This window comes from Argiope bruennichi, chromosome 10 (assembly GCF_947563725.1).
Source record: "Argiope bruennichi chromosome 10, qqArgBrue1.1, whole genome shotgun sequence".
In the NCBI taxonomy this organism is placed as follows: Eukaryota; Metazoa; Arthropoda; class Arachnida; order Araneae; family Araneidae; genus Argiope; species Argiope bruennichi.
In genome coordinates, this window is record NC_079160.1 from 42,952,477 (window position 1) to 42,978,993 (window position 26,517).

The following is a 26,517-nucleotide window of genomic DNA, read 5'->3' on the forward strand; positions in this document are numbered from 1 at the left end:
ACAAGCTTGACAGGAAGGCGGCGAGTTAAATAAAACCAGCTGCTGCATTGGTTTCGTTATCGCAACGTAAACAGATCGCAGATGGTGTTTTCTTTTTGTTGATATCACAAAAATAGTTTTAAATAATTAAGATCTAGAACACAACTTTTTATTCTTTCTCAAGGTTTTGATATTCGAGTGGTAATGCCAAACTTCTTTTTAGAACTTTGAATGTCAATATCAAGGATATTATTATAATTAGCCGCCGCTTTTTTCTTGTATACGGACTTGACATTGAATTTATGACATTGAACAAACTTTATTAATATCTAAGAAAATGTCTGCTAGAACTCAGGTATGTGCTATTATATTCCATATGAATTAAAATTAACATTATAATTAGTGATAAAACTAGAGTTTACTGTTGATATGTAGACTTTTCAAGCTGTATCTTCCATTTATTATATTTTCAGAAAAATCATTTGCGAAAGATACGCTGTTGTAGTAAGATTTTTTTCAAAATCAGATCTTAAAGAAATACTTTGCATTTGTTGAGAAGACTTTTTTAAATTTTCATTTGTTAATAATAGAAATAAACTTTCATGATTTGTAACTTACCAAAGTTTTTTGGTAATAACTGAGCTATAATTTTCTTTAGAAGTATTTCCTGTTTTATTTTTAGTATCTACTCTATTTTTTTTCTTTCTTCTTCTCTTCATACACCTGCAGTTATTGTGTAAAAGGAAGATTCTTATGATTAGGCTGTATGAAAAACTGGTTATCCTTGTTTAACCCCCCCCCCCCCTGTCTTTTTTTGTTGGTCAAGTTTCTTGATAAGAAATGAGTTGTGCTTTGAGTTAAAGGACTCAAAGAGGATGTTAGCTGTGATATTTTCTATCACTCATGAAGGCTAATCAAAATATCTTCATTAATAGCATATACAGTGACTTTTCATTGATAAACTAAACTCATGAAGATATCACATATGTATTTTGTCATTTTCTAGAATTCTTATTTTAGTGCTATTAAGTTTTCATGAAATATATGGCAGAATTATGAGGAGGTAAATAAAATATATTTGCATAAATAAAATATAAGCAGTCATTATTAAGATTATTAATGGGAATAACAAATGAGAAAATATTTTTATTGGATAATCTCAATTGTCCATTTTTTTTTTATCTGCTAGTTAAATTGGGGTTTTATGCTCAAATACATATAAATAATAATCCTGATATTGTGTTATCATTATATACCATTGTTTTCTTATTTACATTAGAAACCTTAATTTTCAAATCAAAGTATGATTTTTAAAGTTTTTAATTTACAAATATTCATAATTAAAGGGAAAACAAACATTTTTTATATATTTATTCAAACATTTTTGAATAAATTTGAAATAAAAATTCATATGTAAATGATATAATTGGGCATATAAAATGACGGCTTTTTCTTAGATATTTATAATTAGATTTCAGAAGTTTTAATATAGTTATTTGAATAATTATATCCATCAAAATATTGGCCTTTTGTTCTATATTTATTTTCAAGCTCAGATTTTAATTTGAAACATAATTGTAGACTTTTATTTCAAATATAATATAAAAAAAATTTTATGCTAAAATGGAAATTTTTTTCAAGGTTGAAAATTTCTATGATGAGTCTTGTCTATGATACTGTAACTACTTGAATAGTAAAATGAAGCCTTTTTTTTTTTTTTTTTTAAATGCTTGAGTTTTATTGCATCATTTATTAAAATCAGATACATATCTTCAGCAAAATATGTCCGAGTACAAATTTTAAAAAAATGATAGGCATCAGAAACACATATATAGATATTTTTATATAAAATATATTGTATTTCAACTCTACAGTAATATTACTCTTTCATAAAATTTTGCAAAAACAATAGATAAGTTTTATATTTTGTAATAATTTATTTTAACCTCATGATTTTGGTGTAATGTGTTTTGAAACCAGAGTAGATTAAAAGAATATAATGTTTTCACTTTAGATAAATTAAGGAAACAATTTAGAATTAGTAATGATTAGTCAGATAATTAAAAAAATATTATACCTTGTTATTATATACTCTTGTATCACAGGTTAAAATGATTCACTTTATTATTCCTGCATTACAGGATAAAGTGATAATTGCTTTTTCATGTCTTATCTAATCAAAAGCTCCTTTATTTTTTCCCTAACCATAATATTTATTTTAGTTAAAAAAATATTCAGTATCTTGATATTTGAGTTAAGTCTTATTTGGTTTTAAAAGTATACATGAAGTGGGGAGCAAAATGATAAAATAGAGGATTGTGAAAAAATTTGATTGAATATATTTATTTGAAAAATTTTAATGAAGCATTCAAATAAAAACAGCTAGCTGATTTTTTTTTTTTTTTTTTTTTTTTTGCGGCTGATATTAGAAAAGCTGAAAACAAAAAACTTATTTGCAATAGCTTGATAATTTTAAAATTTATATATGTAGTTCCATTTCCAAATGAAGTATTTATAAAGTTTTCAAATAGCCATATCTCGAATTCTTAATGTTGCTTTTTTACAAATATTAAAAAATATAAATTACAATTGAACTTAAATCTGTTTTATAATGAATGCTGATATTTTTTTTGTATTTTAGAAGGGTTTTATATCATAAACCATCTAGAATAGTGGTTCTCAAATTATTTGAATTTTCCATTGTATAAATAAGAATCAGAAATACAATCATAAAAAATATTTTTCTATTAAAAATAATTGTTTTTTCGATATCTTTTAATGTTTTGTTTATGATCCAAGAATATGACATTTAAAATTTGTGTTTTTCAATTATATTCATAAATGAAACTTTTACATTTCAATAAAAAAATATTTTGATATTGCACTAAATAGTGGATAATAATGCATAATAACAAATATTAGGGTTGATTATTGATGATAATCAATGTAATGAATGATCCTGTTTCACTATAACTAGTTTCAATATTTTAGGCTTTATCTTTGTAAATTTCAAATTCAAGTTAATCATATCTCCTATATTTATTTTTCTTTTACTAACATAGCTATAAATCCAATTTTAAAAAGATATATGTTGGAAAGACTTAATTTCTTTGTTGGAATTGCATTTTCATTTATCCATTCTTTTTTTTTAAAAAAAAATATTATATGATGTAAATTTCAAAAATCTCTAAAAAATAAAAATATATACCTATTTAAATTATAAGATTTAAAACAAAAATTAAAATGCAAAATACATGATTTTGAACTTTATTTGCAGCATTTTGTGTGAAAATTGTACCATATATATCAAATACTGTAAAGCACCAAAATATCAAGTACCAAATATGGTACATTACTATGTTTCGAAAATTCCTAATCTAGAATTGCAAGTAATTTTCATTTGTTTATTTCTTATTTAATTTCTATTAAGAAGTTTCTGATTTTGCTTACTAATATTGTTAATGGTTGCCCCTTTTGCAATGAAAAAAAATCCTTAAATTTCAATTTTGATTTCTATCACAGAATCATCCAAGCCTTCCTGTTGCTTTTCCTGCAAGAGATGCCTTATATGTATCAAATTCTGAAAAAACATTTGCAAATGACGAGCTTTTGCCGAGTCTTCCAGTTCCATCACTTGGTCAAACTATGGAAAAATATTTGGATTCAGGTTAATAATTTATACTTCAGATTTTTGCATAATATATCATTAAATAATACTTTTCTGTTATATCAGTTGTAATGTTCACAATCATGAGTATTAGCAGAAATATATATATTTTTGTTAGATGACACCTGTCAAAATTTCTGCAAATTCTCTAAATTGCAAAATATGTGATTTTATATGTATTGTTGTATTTGGGATAAATAGCATGTATTTTCATTGCTGTTAAAACAGTGGAAAAGTATGTTTGAAATAATATTTCCCGTCCATTTGTAAAAAAAAGAAAAGAAAAAAAAAAGATTCTAAATTGTTATAGTTAATACAAATAGCCAAGAAAATTTAATTTTTTAAATTTGGTATATTATACAAACAGTAATAATTCATTTAAAAGTTAGATGATTAATTTGACAAATGATATTTAAATCTAATTGGTCAAGATTATAGCTCTTAAAACATAAATTAGTGGTTCCCAAACATTTTGGATTTGTAACACTCTTGATAAACATACATAAATTTTGCAAATATACATTAATTATGAAAACATTCAATACATACTTTTTTTTTGTAAAATTTAGAAGGAAGTGTTTCGATGAATTTTTCCTTGAAAATGTTTTTAGTATTATCAATCATTGCAGCTGAAAAAACAAATTAAATATCTTGTTTCAGTCATTGTTCAGTTTGCTGTTTAATGAATGCTAAGAAACAATTACTGTTGAATTGTAAATATTTTATTTTCCTTATTTGCATTGTATTGCTCTTTTTCATTGTTATTATAAAAAAAACTGCTATTTTGCAATTTAGATGGGAAGTTGAAAGGAATCTTTTATCTATTGTTACTAATTTCCTTGAAATTGTGCAAATGTGTATAATTCTTATTTAACCATAATATAATTTTCTGGAAAAAAAAATGAACAAATTAGAGATGTTGTGGTGCCATCTATTGAATTTTTTTAAAAGATAATTATAAGATGAGTGTTAAAAATGAAACAAACTTATGATAGCTTTTTTTTAAACCTTGAAAAAAAAAATGCTTTCTAAATAATTAAAATGCATATATATATTTACGAATTGAAGCGTAATTATTCTTGCATCTAAAAATATACAATCTATAACTAAAAAATTTGGCACAATAATTTTTTTTAATGAATTAATTTAGGGGACATTTTTATAAAAGCACGGACTTTTGCCAGAATTGATATAAAAAGGTAGAGCACGAATTTATAAGAATTGTATCCAATAAAAATATATTCAAATAAAGTAACCAAAATTAATTGCAGATACGGCACTGTTTTAATTTTCCTAAAGATTCACTTTCTGCTGTTCAGCTATGTTATTTAAAAAGGTTTTTCATTATTTATGAAAAAAAAAAAACCCATTTATAATGAACTATGCATTATAACTTTAGAAGTTTAATGCATTCAAAATTAAAAAAAAAAAAAAAGAATGTTTTGTTTATTATCTTTTTAAAATACTTTTTCAAACTTACATCTGAATTTTATTATAAAATTGTAAAGTAGAAATGCATTTCCCAATTAATTTCCAAATGCATTTTCCAATTCCATAAAGACTTAAATATCTTACCTCAAATTGTTTTTAAGGCTTGTTTTAATTTTATTCATTATTCTGAAAGTCATCTTACAATAATACACTTATATCTTTTTTTAAATTATATTTTTTTGCTGCAAATGCTTATAGAAAATAACTATAAATTTGAATAACTGCAAGACTTCATAATTAATAGCTTAATTTGTTATATATGCAGTAACTCTGCCAGTGGCTAATGATTTTCAATAAATAGCTTTAAACTTTGATAAATGATCTTTGAAACGGATATGCCATGCTTTTTTTTGTTTTTAAAAAATAGCCTGTAAAAATTAAAAAAAAAAATAATCCAAGTCTGAATTATTTTCTTTTGAGCTGAATTTGAAATGAAGAAGAGGATAGGTGAAACTTTTTCAGCTGCTTGCATTGTTAAAATCTGTAAACCCTTTATGTAAACTATATACAATTTTTTCTGCCTTGAATTACATGTCTAATATTTTGTGTTAATATTTCAACTATAATGCATTTTAATCAATTATTTTGCTACCAATTTTTATCATTTCTCTCTCTCTCTTTTTTTTTTTAGTAAAAAGTCTCGTAACCCCAGAAGAATACTTAAAAACTGTAGAAATTGCACATAAATTTCAAACTGGAATTGGAGAAGAATTGCATTCAAAGCTCTTAAAGAAAGCTGCCTCAGAGAGAAACTGGGTAATTATTCTATTTTTTGGTAAATATGCATAAATATATATAAATTTACATTGACAGTTATGTAGTTTAGAATATTAGTCTTGTATTTCTCATTTGAACTGAATTGTCAGCAACAGAACTAACTACTATAGAAGAATTAGTATTAGTGACACATAAAATTCAACAATTTATTACACTACTTCATTTTGTGATAAATGAATCTTTTTGCATTTTTATAAATAATTTATCTTTCTGAATGTTTTTGCAGTTAGAAAAATGGTGGGAGAATGTGGCATATCTCTCCCAAAGAACACCTTTGGTACCTCTTTGCAGCATGTGTGGTTTCACAAATATGGAGAAAATATGGCTTCCAACTGCTGGTTCACAACTGGAAAGAGCAGCTCTATATATGCATTTTTGTTTACAATTTTGGAAAGTTCTCAGGGAGTAAGTTATTTTTAAAAAAATTAAAATAGAAGCTATTTTTTAAATTTTTTTTCTGTGTGTGTTAATGTTAATTAAATCAAATTCAGATTTAATTTGAATTTTTATATGCATGTTATTTTTCTAATCGAGGCTCAATAGTTAATTTATAACTATTGAGCCTTGTGTTTTATAGGGGGAGGTGAAAAAATACTGCAAATGATATAAAAATCGTATTTTTTTATCTTTGTGTCAATAAATGTATTTCTAAAAAGTACACAACATTCAAATTAGTATAAATTTAGTCCTATTAATCATACTTGATAAAATATTCTTTTTATACTATGATTTTAAACAAACACACAAAGAGAAAATCCAAATTTCTGCAACTAAACCTGATCAAGTTACTAAATCTTGAATATCACTATTTTAGACCATTTCATTAGCAGTCTTGGAGGAAGAACTGCCAATTATTTCTTGGCACTTCCAGGAGGTGGTGCAATATAATACCAAACATGACCAATAATAGAGGGGGATTTATAAAATTTTAGACTTTCTTACTTTTTTATGAATTATTTTCATCTAAAAAAATTAGAATATATTTCTTTACATAATTCAAAGCATTTTTTTTTTTTTCAATTTGATGTATGTGCTTGTTCCTAACAGTTTAGAAATTAACTTTTAGGCTATGTATAAAGTTGAATTACCTTTTCTGAGGAATATTTGACATAAAATATTGTTACTGAATTTAGAATACTAATGAAATGCCATTACTGAAATTAAATGAATAAAAATATATGTACATTTGTTTTATAAAAGGCGAGGGGGCAAGAGATGCTATCTGTCATAATTTCCTCTGTGCTCTGTTCAGAGTTAGAAAGAGAAACTTAATAGTTCCAGAATTTTTTATTGATAAGAAAATTATTATTATTTTATATTTTGTTATTTTTATGTGCCCATCAAGAATTCTGAAAGAAGCAATTCCCTCTAAACAGTGGCATAGCAAGAGTAGTTTTTGCCCATGACATGGTATTATTCTTTCAACTCTTTGGGTTAATTCACTTTAATAAATAATATAGTATAGTATGTCCCAATTATTTCACCTCCTACAATATGTCCCTTAGATCATCTTCTTGCTCCTTGGTCCCCTGACCATCCCTTTCTCTTTACCTCTTCTTGCTCCCTGGTTGCTATGTCACAGCCTTTTAGCACAAATATTGGATAAATAGTATATAATATCTCTATGATATTACTGAATATTCTAAATGCTTAAGATATCATAATATTATTAGGCTTTATGTTATAATTGGGTTAGCTTTAATATAAACTTACATATTATCACATGCATAACTTGTAACAATAAAGTAAAATTTGGTTGTCAAATTTATAATTAGATTTAATTATTGCTTTGATTTCTTTTTCTAAAATAGTTTTACAAATGACATTTACATGAATTATGACATGAGTCAATAATTTCATCCTTATTAGCACAAAATGCTCTTCATTACTTCAGCAGTGCCTTCATGTTATTATGAGACATTCAAAATATCAAGTAACATCATGGAAATATCATGCAATATCTTGTACTAAAAGGGATAGCTGAAGAGGGCATTTAAAATGTGTAATTTTATATTTTTAATATACTTTTTTAATTAAAGGGAGCATTTGAAACCTCACTCATCTCGCAATGTTCCATGGACCATGCACCAGTTTCGTAGGTACTACAATACAGTGCGTATTCCAGGTGAAGTTATAGATCGATTGGAATGTTATTTTCATACAGGTACATATTTCAACCATTACATTTTTTAAAACCATTAATATGCATATTTAAAAATTTAGTTTTAAAAAAAACTTTCAATAATTATTTTATATTGATTAAAGGAAATTCAGTGAAAAGTGTATTAAAGCCGAAGTTTATAGCATATTGAAAACAATTCATCTCAAAGCAAATGATAAAAAGCAATGAAAAATAGAATTATCATAATCTCAATTTAAAAGATCCTGCAGGAAATTCCAAATAAACAAGAATGATATTTGAAAATTTTTGAAGTAAGAATATACCATTAATTTCTTAGAATTAAGAATTGTCTTCAACATGTAATAAAAAAAAAACTATTGAAATTAGACGAAACAGTTAATGAAAATATCAAGCTAATTGGTTCAAACATTCTGTTTTTGCATGACAACAGAAGACTATGTGCATCTTTAGAGACTTGTAAAAAAATTATTTGGCATTCAACTGTTGAATACGATTCAATCGGCATGAAGTCTGGATTTTGCACCATCAAAGTATCGTGCATTGATTCTTTTACAAAATTCTTTGAATAATAATGTTTCCAGAGATATAGTTTTTATTGATAAGGATTTAAAGTTCTATGAATATGAAATAATGAAGTTGCAAAAATGTGGCAAATTGTTATTGAAAAAGATGGGAAATAAAGTTTATTATAGTTCATTAATTGTTTCTTTCATTAGTGCTTTAACTCATAGCAAAAAGAAAAAAAAAAGTGCAATAATTTTTTTAGTCATTAGACTGGTGCTGTTGTGCTCCATTTACTGATTCTTACTGATTTACTGATTCTTTTACTTGGGTTTCAGGAATTGAAGCTAATTGTTTTTTCTTTCTTTTCCAGAATTGGAAGAACCAATGTCTCCGACTAATCTCGTGATAATGCACAATGGTCATATATTTACTTTCGATGCAGTGGATGAATATGGAGACATTTTAAGCCCACCTGAATTGCAGCTTCAATTCCAAAGGATTAAAGATTGGTGCAGTAAAAATAGCCCTGGTGCATCAGTCGGAGCTTTGACCTTAGCAGATAGATCCACTTGGGCAAAAGTATGTATTTGCATTGAAATGCGTTGGAAATATTCATTGAACAAATTGTCTTTCTGTGCTTTTATTAGCATTTCAGTATTTGTTAATAGCTATATTTATTAATATCATTTATCTGATATAGATTTTATAAATGACTGTAACTATGCAAATATCTCTGAGAATTTGCTGTGGAAGTAAGAAACATTCTTAGGAGAAGAATATTGCTATTTTTTTCATAATATTCTTAAATGGTATCCCCATTATTACCATTCAACTATGTATAATCATTAAACAAAATAAATTACAAATTATTTTCTTGCTGGCTTTTTATTACTGAGTTTTAAATGGCAGTTTTTCATAATTAAGTTTTAATAAGAGGAATTGTGTGTTCAAAATCTAATTACCAATGTCCATTTGTTCTTTTTTTTCCTTTTGATTAGAAATTTTAAACTTCATTGTGTTTCTGTTTTGTTGGACATGCTAAGCTGGATGGCTTCCCTGTGAACTTGAAAATATTATCATGCGTCTGTAATACATAAATAATTAAATATTATAGATTGGACACCATAAGTATTTATCTCTTAAATGAGATTTTTGTAAAAACTTACAAGAATTGCAATTTTAATGTTTTTGATAATTTAACTTCCATTTGAAAGTATTTTTGTTCTATCAAGTGACATAATTTGATATTATTAGAAAACAAAATTAATATTTTTTCAGAAGTCGCCATTGTTGAAAATTATAAGGTCCATTTGTCAAAGCCATTTCGCATCCTTATGATGAATTATTAACCTAACATATTTATTAAAATCTATGTCCCCCCCCCCACAAAGTATGTTATAAATTGCAATGAAAAACAACAATTTTTCTTTCTTTTTTTAAATAAGAAACTATACCACTAATTTATTTTTATGATCAACTTAACATGATGCTTTACATTCAGTTTTATCATTGTTGCATTCAAAAAGCTTTATAAAATTATTCATTGGACCAAGGAATGCTGTTAAATTATTTTGAACAGAAATGGGTATTCAATAGATATGCTTATTAAAACAGTTATTACTTAATTGAGGTATTTGAGATTTGACAGGAATCATGATTTTATTTCATTTAATTCTAAAGAGACATGTTGGTACCATTTATAGTTCATGGTTTATGTGAAAATTTGTTTTTATTTTATTATGAAAGAAAGGAAAAGAACAGCAATAAAAATGACTTTTTCCTTCATTTTTTTAATTTGTTTTAGCTTATTAAGAATAATGCAAAAAATTATTGATAATGAATCAAATTATTTTGTTTTCTAACAGAATCGTGAATGGTTGTTGAAAATACATCCAGAAAATGTACTGCATATGGAAACCATAGAAAAGGCTCTTACTGTATTGACCTTGGATGATGCAGAACCCGCAGATTTAACAGGTGTAAGGAATATTAAAAACTTTTTCACTTAATTGTTTTTACAAATAATACTTATTTGATGCAGTGCAATAATTGGATAAGGTTGCAAAAATTTGAAATGCTCCAAACAATTGGTTTAATAATTTTTTTTTATTGCACGAATCTTTCCAGTGTTTTTTCTTATTAAATTTCTTTGTTAAATAAATAATTGCAGAATTAATTTAGTTTAAAAAGTTCTCATTAAGTTTATAAATAACTCTTGATTAATAAATATATAACATTTAATAATTAATGTACCTATCATGGAGTTTATAATAAAATTAAAAACAAAACAGTTTAGTTAAAAAAACATTTTTTAAAATTTGGAAATTTATTAGAAATTTTTTAAAGATAGCAAAATAATATAATTACTAAACAGTTATGTTAAAATTATGTAAATTGGTTCATAAATAATAGCCATTTTACTGCCATTATTTCTTTCTAAATTTTTTATTTTTTAATTGTAAATTTGATTTTTTAAAATTAATTTTGCACATTGAGTGTTCATATCAATTTATCAAAATTGAACTTGATGTGTTTATTCATCAAAAAGTGTTTATTAAATGACTATTATTGAACATTTTAAAAGAATTAAATTAATATTTAGATATAATTGACTTACATTCATTTTGTGAATTATATTTTTTTCAGATCTGTAGAGAAGCTTTAACAGGAGACCCAACCAACCGTTGGGTTGATAAATCAACTGTTAATATAGTTTTTAGCAATGGGGCTTTTGGTCAGATTTCTGATGTAAGAAAATATTTATTTTTGAAATTTGAATTCTTTCTTTCATATTTTTTTCTAGATTCTTACCATTTTGTATACCATTGAAGAAAGAAAGAAGGAAGCATCTTGAAAATAATTTTAAATCAATAATTGCCACTGTATACCTTTTAGTTGTTAACAAAAATTCTAAGTTTATAAAATAAAAATATTTCATTCTAAATTTTATGAAGTAAATTCAATAAAGCATAGTTAATATTTTTTATTCTCTTAATTGATTTGCTCGTACTTTAAATTATTGTATTTTAAATTTATGCAATTTTGTCATTTATAATTTATTCCAGAATAAAAAAAATTATATCAAATAAAGTTATACATCTTTAAAAAAAATGAGGGAAAAAAAACCCCTTTTCTGTGATTGTGCACATTTTTTAAGAAACTTAACAACTTAAAGTTCATTTCAAAGTTTAAAAAAAATTAATGTATATCAGTGTACACATACTACTTGCTTCTAATACTTTAAATGTAATCATTTTTTATATTCATTAGTATAATATTATATGTTTTGTAACTTTTTCACAGATGACTTTGAAACCAATTGCTTTTAGAAAAGTAAAGATCGCACCATTTAAAACTCTTACCATCTTCATATTTTTTACATGTTAAAGTGATTGATATTAAAATTTTCTTTTTAAATTTAATATAATTATGAGTATTTTTATAAAGTTCTTGCAAGAGGTTTGTATTAAAATTTTCATTTTTAGCTATTGCTATAACCCACTTGTTTCTTATTTAAATAACTTTTTGTGTGTTAAATTTAATGTTTCATATTATCTCATATTTGAAATAACTTAAGTCTGACTTTTATGAAGAATAGTTAAAAATTAAATTGTCAATAAATTGAAAAAAAAATTATAAATTTTTTTGAGCATAAATTTATATAGGAGAAATGCTTTTGCTTTATATTTTTTATCCATAAATATAAATATTTGTTGAAATACATAAATCTTTGTTGAAACATTAACTAAAATTCCTCAAATGGTTTTAAAACATTAATATAAAAGAATTGAGATATTTTTAGAGGTCCTTGCATAATTTTATCATTCAAACCATTAGAATCAATTGGTTTTTTTTTCAAATTATGATACGTAAATCTTTTAAAAAATGGCAATCTACTAATTAAACGAAATTTATTTTATAAGATTATAATATGGATTGCTTTTTCTCACTTTGAAACACAACATTTTGAATTATCAAGTGTATTAAATTTTGAATAAATGTATCACCTGCATAATTTATTTCTTAAAAATATTTGACAATGAGAAAAATATTTCCTTTATTTAAAGATTAGAATTAAGCTTATGATTTGATTTATAATCTGCAATTCTAAGGTACTTAGTTGGATTTTTCCAAATTTTCAAGAAGTCAATAAATTTATAAATAATTTTTGTAGTATCACACTAAAAATATCATGAATAATGGTATTATAGAAATGAAGTAATTTAATTCATTAGAGTTAGAATAGTTTATATGATATTACAATTGTAGTTCAAATTAATTAAAACGTTTGAATAATTTTTTTATTTTCTTAAATTATGGCGATATAATTGCTGAAAGTAATTGATTCAGGCATGTTATAACTTATAATCGATTTATAGTGCATATCTATATAAAAATATCAAATATCTCTTTATTAGCAAGATTTTTTAATTTTCTGTGCTTTATATTTTAGCATACTCCTTTTGATGGCTTGGTACCTGTAGTTGCTAATCATTTTGTATATTCTTCATTGGATGAATGTGGAGGAGTTTGGAAGGTAAATATTATAAGTTTTGATTTTTGCAATATCTCAAAGTGTAATTATTCATATTTAAAAATGTCAAATAGCAATTTTAATAAAACTTTTACAGAAATAAGATTGAAATGATTTAAACTGAAAATTGAGATGTTTCTTATTGAAATAAATGTCAATGGTTTTAATAAATTTTTTATCAGATGAATTAATGTTTCACTTTATTCTTCAGTATAATTTTATTCTAATTGTAAAAATGTCATTAAAGCCATAGCAGTAAAGAATTTTTTCTCTAATTGCGGTAAAAACATGAATTCTACAAACTGTTTTTTGTTTATTTTAACTTGGATGTTGATACGGAATTATGTCTTTATATATTCTTCTTCTGTTTTTTTTGTATTAAAAAATGGATTGCCTTTAATTTTGAAAATACTAAGTTTGTATTTTGTATGCATAGTTACAGTTACTGTAATGTAGTGAGAGAGAATTTTGAATAATTCTTTTCTGCCCTCCCTCACATAATCATTAGTGACATTTTAAAGATACATGATACCTAGGGTATGATATTTTTTTTGACTCCATCATAATATTTAGTTTTAAAAAGTACAATTGTGCACAAATATTTTGCTCTTAATGGTAGCTTCCAAAACTGTTTGTAATGCCATTATACTTGCCTGGCATACTTGTTACTTTAATACTAGATAGTTTCTTCGATTGAAAATATTTCATGCATTTGTTAATTATTACATGAAATTATAATTTTTTTAAAGATTTATTTAAGATTTTTTTTCCTTGAATGTTTAGTTTGAACGTATTCGTATTAAAGGTTTATTTATTCAAAAATAATAATTATTATTTATAATGCTATAGTTTTTTCCCCCATGCTAGAGGCTTTTTGAAGAATATTTTTCTTATTTTATTCCTTTCCATTATAATCAGAAGCATATTTTAATTAATATTCAGGTTTTTTTATTTGATAGTTTTATTTCCTTTTCTTTAATATGAATGGTTTTGGTAATTAGTGATATTTTGATTTACAGGGCACCAAAACTGTTGGAAGAGATCTTTTGCCTCCCAGAAGATTAGATTTTCATTTGGATGATTACATTAAAGTTGCTATTGAAGAATCTAAAAAGATATATCAGGCAACAGTAAGTTTAAATTTTTGATAAATAAATTCTTCAATCAATGTTTTTAATACTGAATCTCTGAAAAGTTCTTAAATTTTGTATAATTTTTTAAATATCTATTTAGCTGTGAGTAAACATCCTATTGCACAATTTTTTTTATAAAGCCCCACCTAGATCATTAATTATATGGAAAATCATTTGTGTCCTTAGGATTTTACAGAAACACAATTTTTGTAATAATAATATATTATTTAGCAATATCTGAAATTTTAATGGTAGCTTGAAATCTGAAAAATGTGAAACAATTATTTTATCAAATAATTTTAAGCATAATATAAAAAATTTAAAAATATATCAAAAAATTATAAATTATCAAAATCCAAACAAATATTTTATATATACAAATACATGGACAATTTTCAATCTTTTAGGCATCCATCTTGACCTTATATCAACTTATATACTTCTCTCTAGAAAGTTTCCAGAGACAAATAATCTTATCTAAAAATTGAAGAATGAACTTCTTAGAAGTGGACTTCAAAATCCCAATGGTTCACAAAATGTTTAAACTAATACAATGCCATAAGGAAACTGGTGTGACTTATAAATCATATCAGTAATTTCAACGGTTATTTCCTTACTATAATGGCTTTTGTATGTATATTTGAAATTTTCCTTATTTTTCTGACTTAATTCTTTTTTAATCTTCTTTGGTAACTAGTTGCATAGTGTTCATAAAACTGTAATCTTTAGTCATTTCATTTAGTTCATTTTTACAATGCAAATTTCAAGAGGATTATTTATGGGTTTATTCAAAGTTTTATTTTTTCCGAATAATAATATGATAATTTTCTTTCTTTATTATTCCCTTACATAATTTTATTGATTGATTTTCCTTCATTGTTAAATTGTTTTTCTGTATTATTTTATAGATTATGTTGCAATTTCATAATTATAATGTGGTATTTATAAACGGGGGGGGGGAGTAGAATTTTGCAATATGAACATGACCTTATATCATAACTTCCACTGTTACAACTTGAAATAAGTTGTATGAAATGCAATTGGGGTTGCAAAGGCATTGATAGAATCTGCTGTTGCTACATTTGTAAAAAAAATGAAATATATATAAAATAGTTTATATAAAATTTGTTGCAATGCTAGTTGTCAATGAAATCTGTTTTTATTTTTTTAAATATTGATTTATTATATTATATTATTTATTTTTTTGGGTTTTTGTCTAAATTTGTCTTTAAAATGGGGAAAGGGATTGTAAAAACATTCTGCCTACATAGGGGTTCAAAGTGTTTTTAAAGTAGAGGAAGCACAGATTTTATAATATTTATTGTGTAAATTCTTTTAAAATAAAAAATGTTGAATTGTTATGATAGTAAATAATGATTATTAAAGTACTATTAAAACCTTTGAACCATATTAAGATGTTTAAAAAAACAGATACAGAATTACAGAATAGTAATTAATGAAATTCCAGCAAAAATATTTTAACTAAAATAGAATACAACTCATTCATAAGTGATGTTTAAAATGCACTGACTTTGAATTAAAAAAAAAATATATTTGTTTATATTTATGGTCTTTGATTTTATTTGGCAATTTTCAGATGATACTAAACTGAAAATAATAATAAAAAAAATGATACATGTCACCTTGCCAACAAAATTATGTATGTCAAATAAAGTTGAAGTATTACAAGGTGCTTGCTTTACATGGCAAGTAAATATATACAGAAAATAAACCAAATACTTCACCAAGAATGTCAAGATACTGATTATATCAAGACTGCCAATGTCAAATTGCTAATTTGGTGAAAGTTTGTATTTTTTAACGATTATTGTGGAGGGTATAAAAAAAATAAGTACCTAAAAAATGAAGTTAATGCAAGTTGATCATGAAGGATCAGTAGAACAGTAAGCTCTAGCAGTAAGTAAATAAATACTTTGATAATTTTGAAATTATTTAGTTTCATTTTTTTTAAAAGTAAACTTGAAATACTTAAGGAATTACAAAAGCATGAAAATAACAATCAATCACTAGTTACTCTGAGTTTCAATTTGAAGATTACTTTTTTCAGTTATAAAATTGGATAATTTATTTATGCTTATTTCCAACACCATACTTTTCATGATATATCAATTTTTTTTGTATTAAACATTCTATTAAAAATGACTGAAAAATTTTAAAATTTTTATAGGTTACTGATTGTGAAATTGTAGTAGGTTGTTTTACTCATTATGGAAAAGCATTTCTGAAGCCACACAATTTTCACCCTGAAACCTATGCTCAATTTGCACTGCAGCTAGCATACTTTACAATGCATGGGAGGCAAGTATATTATCCTAAACAACAACAAAAAAAATTACTGTTTGTTTTAAAAAGCAAAAATGTTGTAATATATTTTTAACAGTCACTTTTTGTGAATTCTTAGACTTCAATGATTGAAATAATTTATTTTTGAAATATTATTCTTTTTTTAGGCCAGCACCTACATATGTTACTGCAGCAACAAGACAATTTTATCATGGAAGGACTGAAACCATGAGATCTTGTTTCCCTGAAGTTGTAGAATGGGTTCATGCTATGAAAGAAGATAAAATATCTGTAAATTTCATTAATTTTTAAAAAAATTTAGTTTTTAGTTTTTAATAATTTGCATTTTTTTCTATGAAGTGTGCATCAATTAGTTTTTTCTGCAACTCAAATGATTTAAATTCTTCTTTTAAGTGTTAATGAACACTAAGCAAAAATAAATCAACTGAAGCTTAAAAAATTACTTTAGTATTGAAATGATCTTTCTTTTGAAATTTGATCAGTTGCTGCAGCTTATCTCTATCACTAAATTAATATTTTAAAAAGTTCCAAAAGAAGAAATTTTGGTATAGTTTTAAAATTAGCAATGAAATTAAGCATTTTCTTTAAAAAAAATTGATTCTGCATAATAAAACCAAGTCATCAAACTTTTTCATGTATTATTTAGGAATTTTCTAATACATGGATATTCATATTAAAAGGCTTATAATATAACTAAAGAATGTTTTAAATTGAATCAGGATTTGGTGGTAAATTCTACTTGTTTTGCTTCAGATGATTGAGTTCACCTATAGTGAATTATTTTTTAATAGTTTAATTAAGAGGGATGGCTGTGACTGCTTAAAAAAAAATTCTTTTTATTATTTTTATAATTACAACTTGTAAAAATATCAATGAATGGTAAAAAACATAAATTTACAGAGGCTTTTCTTTATTTTCCGTTTTTATTCATTGTACAATATTTTTTAAAAATGTGTTTGAATTATTTTTTGTATACTAGTCCTAAAGTGAGATAAGTGTCTAAAAATATGTAAATTTAATTCAAATGTTTTTAATTATAGAGCAAAAACATTATAGCATCTCCAAAATTGTCGCACATTGTGATAATTTAGAATTTAGGAGCAATTTTTTGGGACAATTGATAAAATTAATCAATACTATCAGAATTCAGAACTATTCGTTCAGAAAGGAAAAAAGTAATATTGTTTATTGAGTGCATAACATTTTTGAGTGTGTAAATGAATCTCTTTTTTTTATTAGATTTTTATATATTCTTTTCCTTATATTTTTAAAAAAAAGTGAATTGAAGAAAAATGTTTCTGATAATTTAGGGAATTCTTATTTGAAACTTATTATTAAATATATTTTATGTATAAAAATTAATAATTTATTTCTGCTTTTTAGTCTGGTGAGAAGCTCAAACTCATGAAAGTTGCTGCTGATAAATTCAAGTCTTTAATGAAAGACTGCACTGAAAACAGAGGTAATTCTTTTTAACAGTTATTGAATTTTTTATTCAATAGCAAAAATGACATACCATTTATTTTGATCTTGAATTTTTACTTATTTTAAAAGATATTAAGATGCTTATTTTTATTATTGCGCTTGAAATTATTAGTTATTGATAAAATTCATTCCAAACAGTATAATGTTTAAAGAATTTTTTTTTTTATCATAATCAATTTCAAAATATTGGGATTTGTTGTAAGGTCTGTATTTTGGGACTGGAAGTTTCAAGGTTTGAGACCTAATTCTACTGAAGAAATACTATGTATGTGAGTCTGGTACATGTTAAATTGCCAAATATACTTTCAGTAGTGAGGTATGGAAATTTGGTTGGAAAATGGTAACTCGGGTATCATTCTCATCATCTGACTATGGTACAAAATTACAAGATCTGTCTCAAACTAGCTTTAATGTTGCTTTAAAGGTAGAATATTAATGTAAGTAAAACTAAAGAATCTAAAGATTTGGGAAGACTTTTTTAGCCAGACGTATGCCACATAAGAAATCTGGGCAAAAAATATATCATTTACATTTTTCTTTTTAATGTGAATATTCACTCATGATGTTATTGATCTTGATATCTTGCAGATTTAATGGAGTTTCTTCCTGATTTTTATGGTATTACATGTAAATTTTCTAATTTTTGTTTTGAAATATTGGGTGAAAATGCCCCATCTTTAAAAAAAAATGTTTTACTTCACTTTTCACTAAAAAAAAATTGCATTCTAAAAGCATAAAATTAAAAAAAAAAATATTTGATTGCAGAATTTTGAGGTGAAATAAAGATTTAAGCGGTGAGTTAAAAAAAAAAACAAATGTATTTTTGCATCTGTATAATGTGCACTGTGGGGGGGGGAATTGTTATCAGTTTTTAAAAAAAATTATTTTTATATGTTGATGTGATAAAATAAAAAAATGATAAAGTTTCGTATCTGTATAATAATTTTACTAACAATAGTTTTATTAATAATTTTATTATTGTATATGGGTAGTTAAATTCTTTAATATAATTTTAATTTTTTATCAAAATCTCACATTTTGATTTTTTAAAATTCAATTCACATTTTTAAAATTTATTACCTTATATTTAGCAATTTTATTCTGATTTATTTCTTAGAAATTTTTTTAAATTTCAGGATGTGATAGGCATTTACTTGGTTTGTACATGATAGCAATGGAAGCTGGAATAGATGTACCTGAGATCTTTTTAGATCCTTCATGGATTAAAAGGTAACTTATTTGTTATAATTGTTTTAACATGTCTTCTTATATCAAAAATATCTTCATATATTTAGGACAGAATATTGAAAATGAGTATATGGATTTACATTTCAAGATGTTTCGAATGATTTCCAATGTTTGTTTATTTTTTAAACAATTTTTATATCTATATCAAAATGCATGCTACAAATTGTAATTTCTCTCCCCCTCCCTCACTTTTCTTCTGAGTCACTTTCAGAAGTGAATTAATTGGTAATTAATTTAAATTAAAAAACAATTTGACTTTTGAAATGGTGTAATTTTGTAAATTTTCATCTAAAAATTATTAAAAGTATAGATTTAATTTTCTCTGTAGCTCATGGTTAATGGATTTCAGAGATTTATTTGAAAAATGGTAAAATCAAATTAAAAAAATAAATGAAGCTCAACATCAGTAAGAAAATTAATTTGTTAAGAAAAGCAATATGTCATAGGAAGGCCTTGTTTTCTGTTTTGTGAGAATAGTTTGTAAATGTATAGGCATTTTAATTTTAATTATTTTCTTCTAATTGCTAGAATGCAAGTTAAATGAACTTGCAACTGCCATACCTTCAGGAAATCAAAATGTGATTATAAAATATTATAAAAGATGTTAACATGTTTCATAATTTTTATTGAACTTTGTAATTCAATAGATTGATTTTAATAATTGATCTATTTAAATTTAAATATCTGAATCTTGCCTTTTTATAATTTCACTATTGTGCAGATGACAAAAAAAAAAAAAAAACAACTAATTTTTACTGAAATGTACATAATTTTTATATCATTGTAATTTTTTATAGTGTGGTTAATAGAATGTAATGTAAAAAATCTTTTTTTTTCTTTTACAGATTATACTTTCAATTCTATATTATTGTTATTTTATACTATGGTTATTTTTTTCTAGTGGTGGAAGTGGAAATTTTGTTCTCTCTACAAGTTGTGTTGGATATACACCACTTGGTGGTTGCGTAATGCCCATGACGGAAAATGGTTATGGATCATTTTATAACATTGAAGATAATAGGTATGCTATGTATTATCTTATCTTATTGACCTTACCTTATCTTTTATTAAAGAAACAGATTTTTTCATTTGAAAAAAGTAGTAATTGTCATTGTCCTATCTGATTTATTCAAGAAACATGCCTTTCAGTGTAGAAAAACAAGTCAATGATAATAGGTATGCTATGCTTTATCATACCTTATTGGCCCTACTTTACCTAATCTTTTATTAAAGAAATAGATTTTTCCCATTAGAAAAAAAGTCATAATAGCCATTGTCTTATCTGATTTGTTCAAGAAACATGCTTTTCAATGTAGAAAAATAAGTTAATGATAATAGACATGCTATGCATTATCTTATTTGATTTATTCAAGAAACATGCTTTTTCATTTAGAGGAAAAAATAGGTGATATTGCACTTATGAAACTGAAACCCCAAATTTTTTCTTTATTTACAGTATAAATTTCAATCTTTTGTCTCCAAGAAAGGTTCTTGATAATTCTATTGAAATTTGATAAATAGATTCTTTAACTAGTGCATTATAATATTCTTAGTTATTAATTGAAAGCTAAATTTGGTTTTAATTTATTACAATAAATAAATTTAATTGATGTTTTTTACCTTGATGGAACTGTTGAATTTCCAACCAGTAGTTTTAAATGCACAAGATCTTAGATAAATAGTTATTTAGTTTAGATTGAAATGAAACATATGTTTTTTGAGTTTTGCTGGTATAATTAAAGGGAAATTATAAGGCTCTTGACTGTCACAAATACTATGAAATTTAACTTTTTATTTCAAACAAATCTCCAATGAAGCTAAAATTAAATACATCATAATGAAAAGAAATATCTATATGCATATTGTTAATGCACAATTGTGCTAATATTTCATATACTTATAACAATATCAATAAAATTATTTAAGTGTTAATTTTTTAAAAATTTTCAGATTTACATTCACTGTGTCGGCTTTCAACAGATGTGCTGAAACTAATGCTGCAAAGTTTTTCCAGCATGTCGAGAAGGCTTTAATAAATATGAAACAGTTATTGGTATCGGCTAAACTTTAAACCTTTAAGAACTTTGTACTTGGGGCAAGTACTCTTTTCATGGTATCTACTATCTCCAACTTTTATCCCATTTTACTCAAACAATTTTTACGCCTTAAAAACAAAGTATGATGATATTTCTTGCATACTCGTTTATTTTTAATTATTATTAAAAAAAAAAAAGGAAATTGTGCAAAGATTTGTGATATGAACTCTTAAGGTTGATGAATTATTCTTGCAATTTGAAATTTTATTGTTTCTTATTTATATATTAAACTATTTATACATGTTGTTTTTGTTGAAATTATGAAAAATTTTTAGTGTTTAAATCCTCTAAGCATTCAAGTATTTTCATGTACTACATTTAAGATTTTAAAAAATTGTTTTTAAGCCAAGTAAATGGAATCTTTTTGAATTTATTCTATTCTCTAACATTTAAAGAATATTTTATCTGTATAATTTTAAGAAAAGATATGCATGTATTATGTGCATTTGAAATGAGCATAAAAGCTGAAAAAGAATCCTATTTGGTTGCTTAAAGGAGTAAAACATACTTAATTTACCAAATTATCCTACCTTATTAGCACAAGATATTTACTGATTATATCAGTATTCTGGAATACTGCATAGTATTGTGAGGATATCATAACAATATTGTTGGGCATTTTGAGTTGACAGGATACTATTGCAGAATAATGCCTTAACGTTTTATTTTGTGATTGTCCAGGTAAAATTCGCCAAGTTCAAAAATTGTGATTTTGAGATATATACTTCCTTGTAATCCCCAATTAATACTCTGCAGTCTGGTAAATGCTTTGAATTTTCATTGTTCAGAAAGAGCTGTCCAGATTTCACTATGCTCTGTAACCATTTAAATCTTGAAATAAGAATAATTGATATTTAATAAATTTATTCTCAGTGTGTAAAAATCACTTATTGATTAATAGTGTTATGAATGAAGTGTACATTATTCTCAATGATTTACATATCATGATCACTGGTGAAAAAATATACAGATAAAAAGTAGTCAGAGATACATCAGCCTACATTACCATATAAGAGTAAAATAGACTGAAATTTTCCCCTTCAGTGGTTTTATTATGAGATTTTGATAGGGATTTCTTTGAGATATGTAGACTTAGGAAAGGGATCTTGTGTATCTTTGAAAGAATATTCTAAGTGTTAGGGATTTTTATATCTTTCGCTCAAAGTGTGAGAAAATGCTGAAATTGTCAGTTTTATAGGGCGTGTGTAGAATTAATTAAATAAAAAGCGGGAATTGGATCAGGCAATAAGAGAACATTTTAGAATGAAGTTAATATGGGTGAAATTAAGATAAAAATTAGGAAATTAATTAGAATTTAAATTAGATTAAGAATTTGAATTAAGGACTTAAATTAGATCATTACACACACACACACGTGCATGCATGCATGCACGCACACACACACACACATTTATAACTATTCAAAATTGATAATAGTTTAAAACTACAGATTTGGACTTGGTGACTTTTACCTGAATGACAACATGACCAAAATGTTGATTTATTTTACATGTATATTGACAAATAAATGTTTGATATATTATAAAATTATTTTATAAACTATTTTCTATAATTTCATATCGTTATTTGAATAAGAAAGATGTTATAAGATATTCAACATATAATGAAAAGAAATAGGATATTGTTAATGCACAATTGTACTGATATTGCATGTATCATGGAGATTATCTTGTTTTGAGATTTATTTTTGTGTGTAAATATATATCCTTATATGGTTTGTATCCACTGAGAGAATTTTTATTTTTATTTTCAAGATACCGTTTTTTTTTAAATATTAATTTTCTTTTATTTTCTTAGTTGCAGTTGTAGAAAATGTTGATAGACTATTTTAAAGGGAATCTCTCAAATATTTATTATTTATTTATTATTTTGTAAATGGAATCTTATTACCCACAAAAGGGATTTTAAATTGGTTATTTGTATGACCTAGTTCTGATAAGTTGGTGAGCTTGACACACTCGAATGCTCGAATTGCAGTTTTCAGATTATTTGATAAGGAATTTGTATTTGAGGAGATGGACATGAAAATCTTATCCAGGTTGTATTTTGCTTCTTCATATATTCTTCCAAATTTGACAAGAATATCCTTTAGTGATAAATTTGCCATTTTCATGTACTTTTTTCTCATAATGGTTAGATTTTTTAGTTATAAGAGTTATATTTTTCTGTATATTTTAAAATTTCATTTCATTTAAAAAAATAGAAAAAAAAAATCAAATGATAATAATTTTTTTATATATGATTTAATAATTTTTTTTATATCCCCAGAATTCCACCTTTTTAACACTAAAGCAGATGCAAGAAAATTTATCACTATTCTTAGTCTTAAAAAAAATGCAAATTTTTTAATTAGAATTTAGACCCCTACCAAATTTTGAACGAACAACTAGAAGTCATCTATACTTTCAGAAACATGTGAACTCAAAAACACAGTGACTTAAATATATCAAGTTTGGCATACATGATTTTGGGACTTAAGCGTAGTTTTATGCCAAATGTTTGTTTCAATCGGTTGGGTAAAACACGTCTCAAACCCAAATTCGATTTTTGTATACTTTTGACTGTATGCCAAGGATTAATCGCCAAGATCACACGATAGATTTGATGAACATGCTAAGTTCACACCAAAGATTAATATTTCGTAACTATTGTATGCCAGTGCCATGTGAGGCATTTACTGGGATAACATCTTTATTAGAGAGTATGCAAGAATGTTTTGGGAAGACCCTTCCTGCTTTTTTGGTATAGGTTTTTGAGAGGCATAGTATAATGGACGGATCCTGGATCAAAAATCAAATTAACTTCATGTTTCAAATGAAGATTCCCAGCAGTGACCTTTCTATTATATGCTTATATTCTATGTTTATTATCCATTGGTTGTTTTATTGGGTAACTTACACAATATAATTTTAGTTTTGGTTTTATTTTTTGATATCCTTTAACTAATAAAATGTTTTTAAGAAAAACATATGAAATTCAAAAGGGGTTGCCTTTTTAAGATAGAAGATATATCTATTTAATTTTAGTAATTCTATAAGGATGTTACAACTTTCAAAAATAAGTATCAAAAACTGATATCTAAATTGTTTTTGTAGTAAAATTTTTTTCTCAAGTAAGTTTCAAGTGCTTGTAGTTATTATATGGTACTTTATCTCATGAATAATTTTTGTGTAGTGTCTTGTATTTTATAATCCATTCTTATGTTTCTGTATTAAATGATTGAAAAAAATATTTAACAGAAAAAATTATTTAAAAATGTACTCAAATATATAAGAGCTTATGGAAGAACAAACATTATTATTTCTGTTTTGAAATCAAGTGAAATAATTTAAATTTGATTTTAATATAACAAATATTATTCCATAAAACAAAGTTTTTGATGTTTGTATCTATCTTTGATATATTTTTTTTAATTATACTTAAAAATAATGGAAAAAATGATAGTACAACATATTGTAAAATATATTTTGTTTCCCATGTTTCAACATTGTTATTTTTGACTTTCAACCTTTAGATTGTTGTTGTCTTAAATTTTTAAGTTCTGTTGAATGCTTTATACGAACTTCCTTAAAGTAATTATATTGAAAATGAGTGTTTTTTTTTAAACTTATGTAGAATGAAATGCTGTTTTAAAAATTTCATGTACATATTTTTTAATGTGAAATATGAAGGAAATATTTGATATGTTTTAATGAAATTATCTGCATTTGAATTTAAATTTAGATTTGCAATTGATTTCTAAAATCAGTGGAATCAATCAAAATGTGCAATTGATATGGAATTAGTGTTGATCAGATGTTTATTAATTTGTAAGTATAAACAAACTTTTTATTAACCCTTTATCTGGCTTTTTTGTTTAGAAGAAACATATTTTCATTGACTCTTATGAATGATCTTCAACTTGAAATACTTTACATGGGTATTTTAAACATGCCTTCAAACACAGATATCTGGGTAATAATTAAAATAAATTTATATTTTAATTAAATTTAATTAAAATAAATATGTATAAACATAGAACATATAAATATTATATACATATACTAATTAGTATGTATACTCCAAAATTTTTTCGCTACAACTTTTTACTATTTACCATTTAAAGGGTTAATTTGACAATTATATTTATAAATATATTGTATTATTTGTTCTTATTGTTTTGTGCAGAACTTTGTAAACTATCTGTCACCGGTGACCTCTTTGAATGATGAGTGAGAGAAAAAAAGTGATGTAATTTCAATTTTCAAACCGTTTTTTTTTTTTTTCATGACTCAGGATTAAAAATTTAAAAATAAATTTAAATTATTTATTATTTTTTATTAATTAATATTTTGATTTTAAAATAACTATTGAGCCATTTTAACCCTTCGGCACCTATTTTTTGAACATTAGCAAACGAGTGGGGTTAATTTGATCCCAAATTTTCAGGCACTTACCTCTTATTACCCCTTACCTTACCCCTTAGGTAGAGTATATAAATGTTTTTTTCATGCAAATATGTTCTTATTTAAGATACAAATTCGATTTTTAAAAAGAAAAACCAAAAGTGAACTTGGACCCTTTTTTTTCCCACATTTTTTCTGTATTTATTTTCCTTTTCCCATTCCATCCATATAAAACTTATTATTTTTTATGTAAGTAGTTTTTTCCTGTGTAAAAATATTGGAAGAATAAGAAAATCTGAATTTTTATATATAGCTTACATTTGAAATTTTTTGGAAAAAGAAGCCTAAACATACAATTTCGAAAATTTGCAACTTTTGCCTTTTATTTTTATATATATACTCTAAAAATACTTTTATCATTCAGAATAAAATGAATTATTAATATAAATTTTAAGTTCAGTTTACTCATATCATAAAAGAATGTAGTAAGAATATATTGCTTTTTTTCAAGAAGAGGAAAAGACTGAAAGGACAATCAGATTTTGCAGAGTATTCAGAATCTGCACTTTGTTCCACTTTTCAAAATTTCATAAATATGTGATGAATCTGATCTATCAGCTTGTTCATAAATAGGTAGACTTTCTAGAAATTCTTTGAATCTGTGTTGCTAATTGTTGCAGTTATAACATTAATAGAATTTGAAATTCTAGCACATGTAGGGGTCAATTT

At 24.7% G+C, this 26,517-nt stretch overlaps 1 protein-coding gene across 1 annotated transcript; it reads left to right on the top strand.

Annotated features, from left to right (window-relative positions):
* LOC129988838 (peroxisomal carnitine O-octanoyltransferase-like) lies at positions 1-24,676 on the top strand. Its single transcript, XM_056097114.1, has 16 exons — positions 1-334; positions 3,502-3,646; positions 5,769-5,893; positions 6,141-6,319; positions 7,954-8,078; positions 8,932-9,140; positions 10,427-10,540; positions 11,208-11,309; positions 13,015-13,098; positions 14,115-14,225; positions 16,417-16,547; positions 16,700-16,823; positions 17,937-18,015; positions 19,175-19,268; positions 20,188-20,307; positions 21,237-24,676. The coding sequence occupies exons 1-16, from the start codon at positions 317-319 to the stop codon at positions 21,355-21,357; spliced, it is 1,881 nt and encodes a 626-aa protein (XP_055953089.1). The 5' UTR covers positions 1-316; the 3' UTR covers positions 21,358-24,676.
* The last annotated feature ends 1,841 nt before the right edge of the window (positions 24,677-26,517 follow it).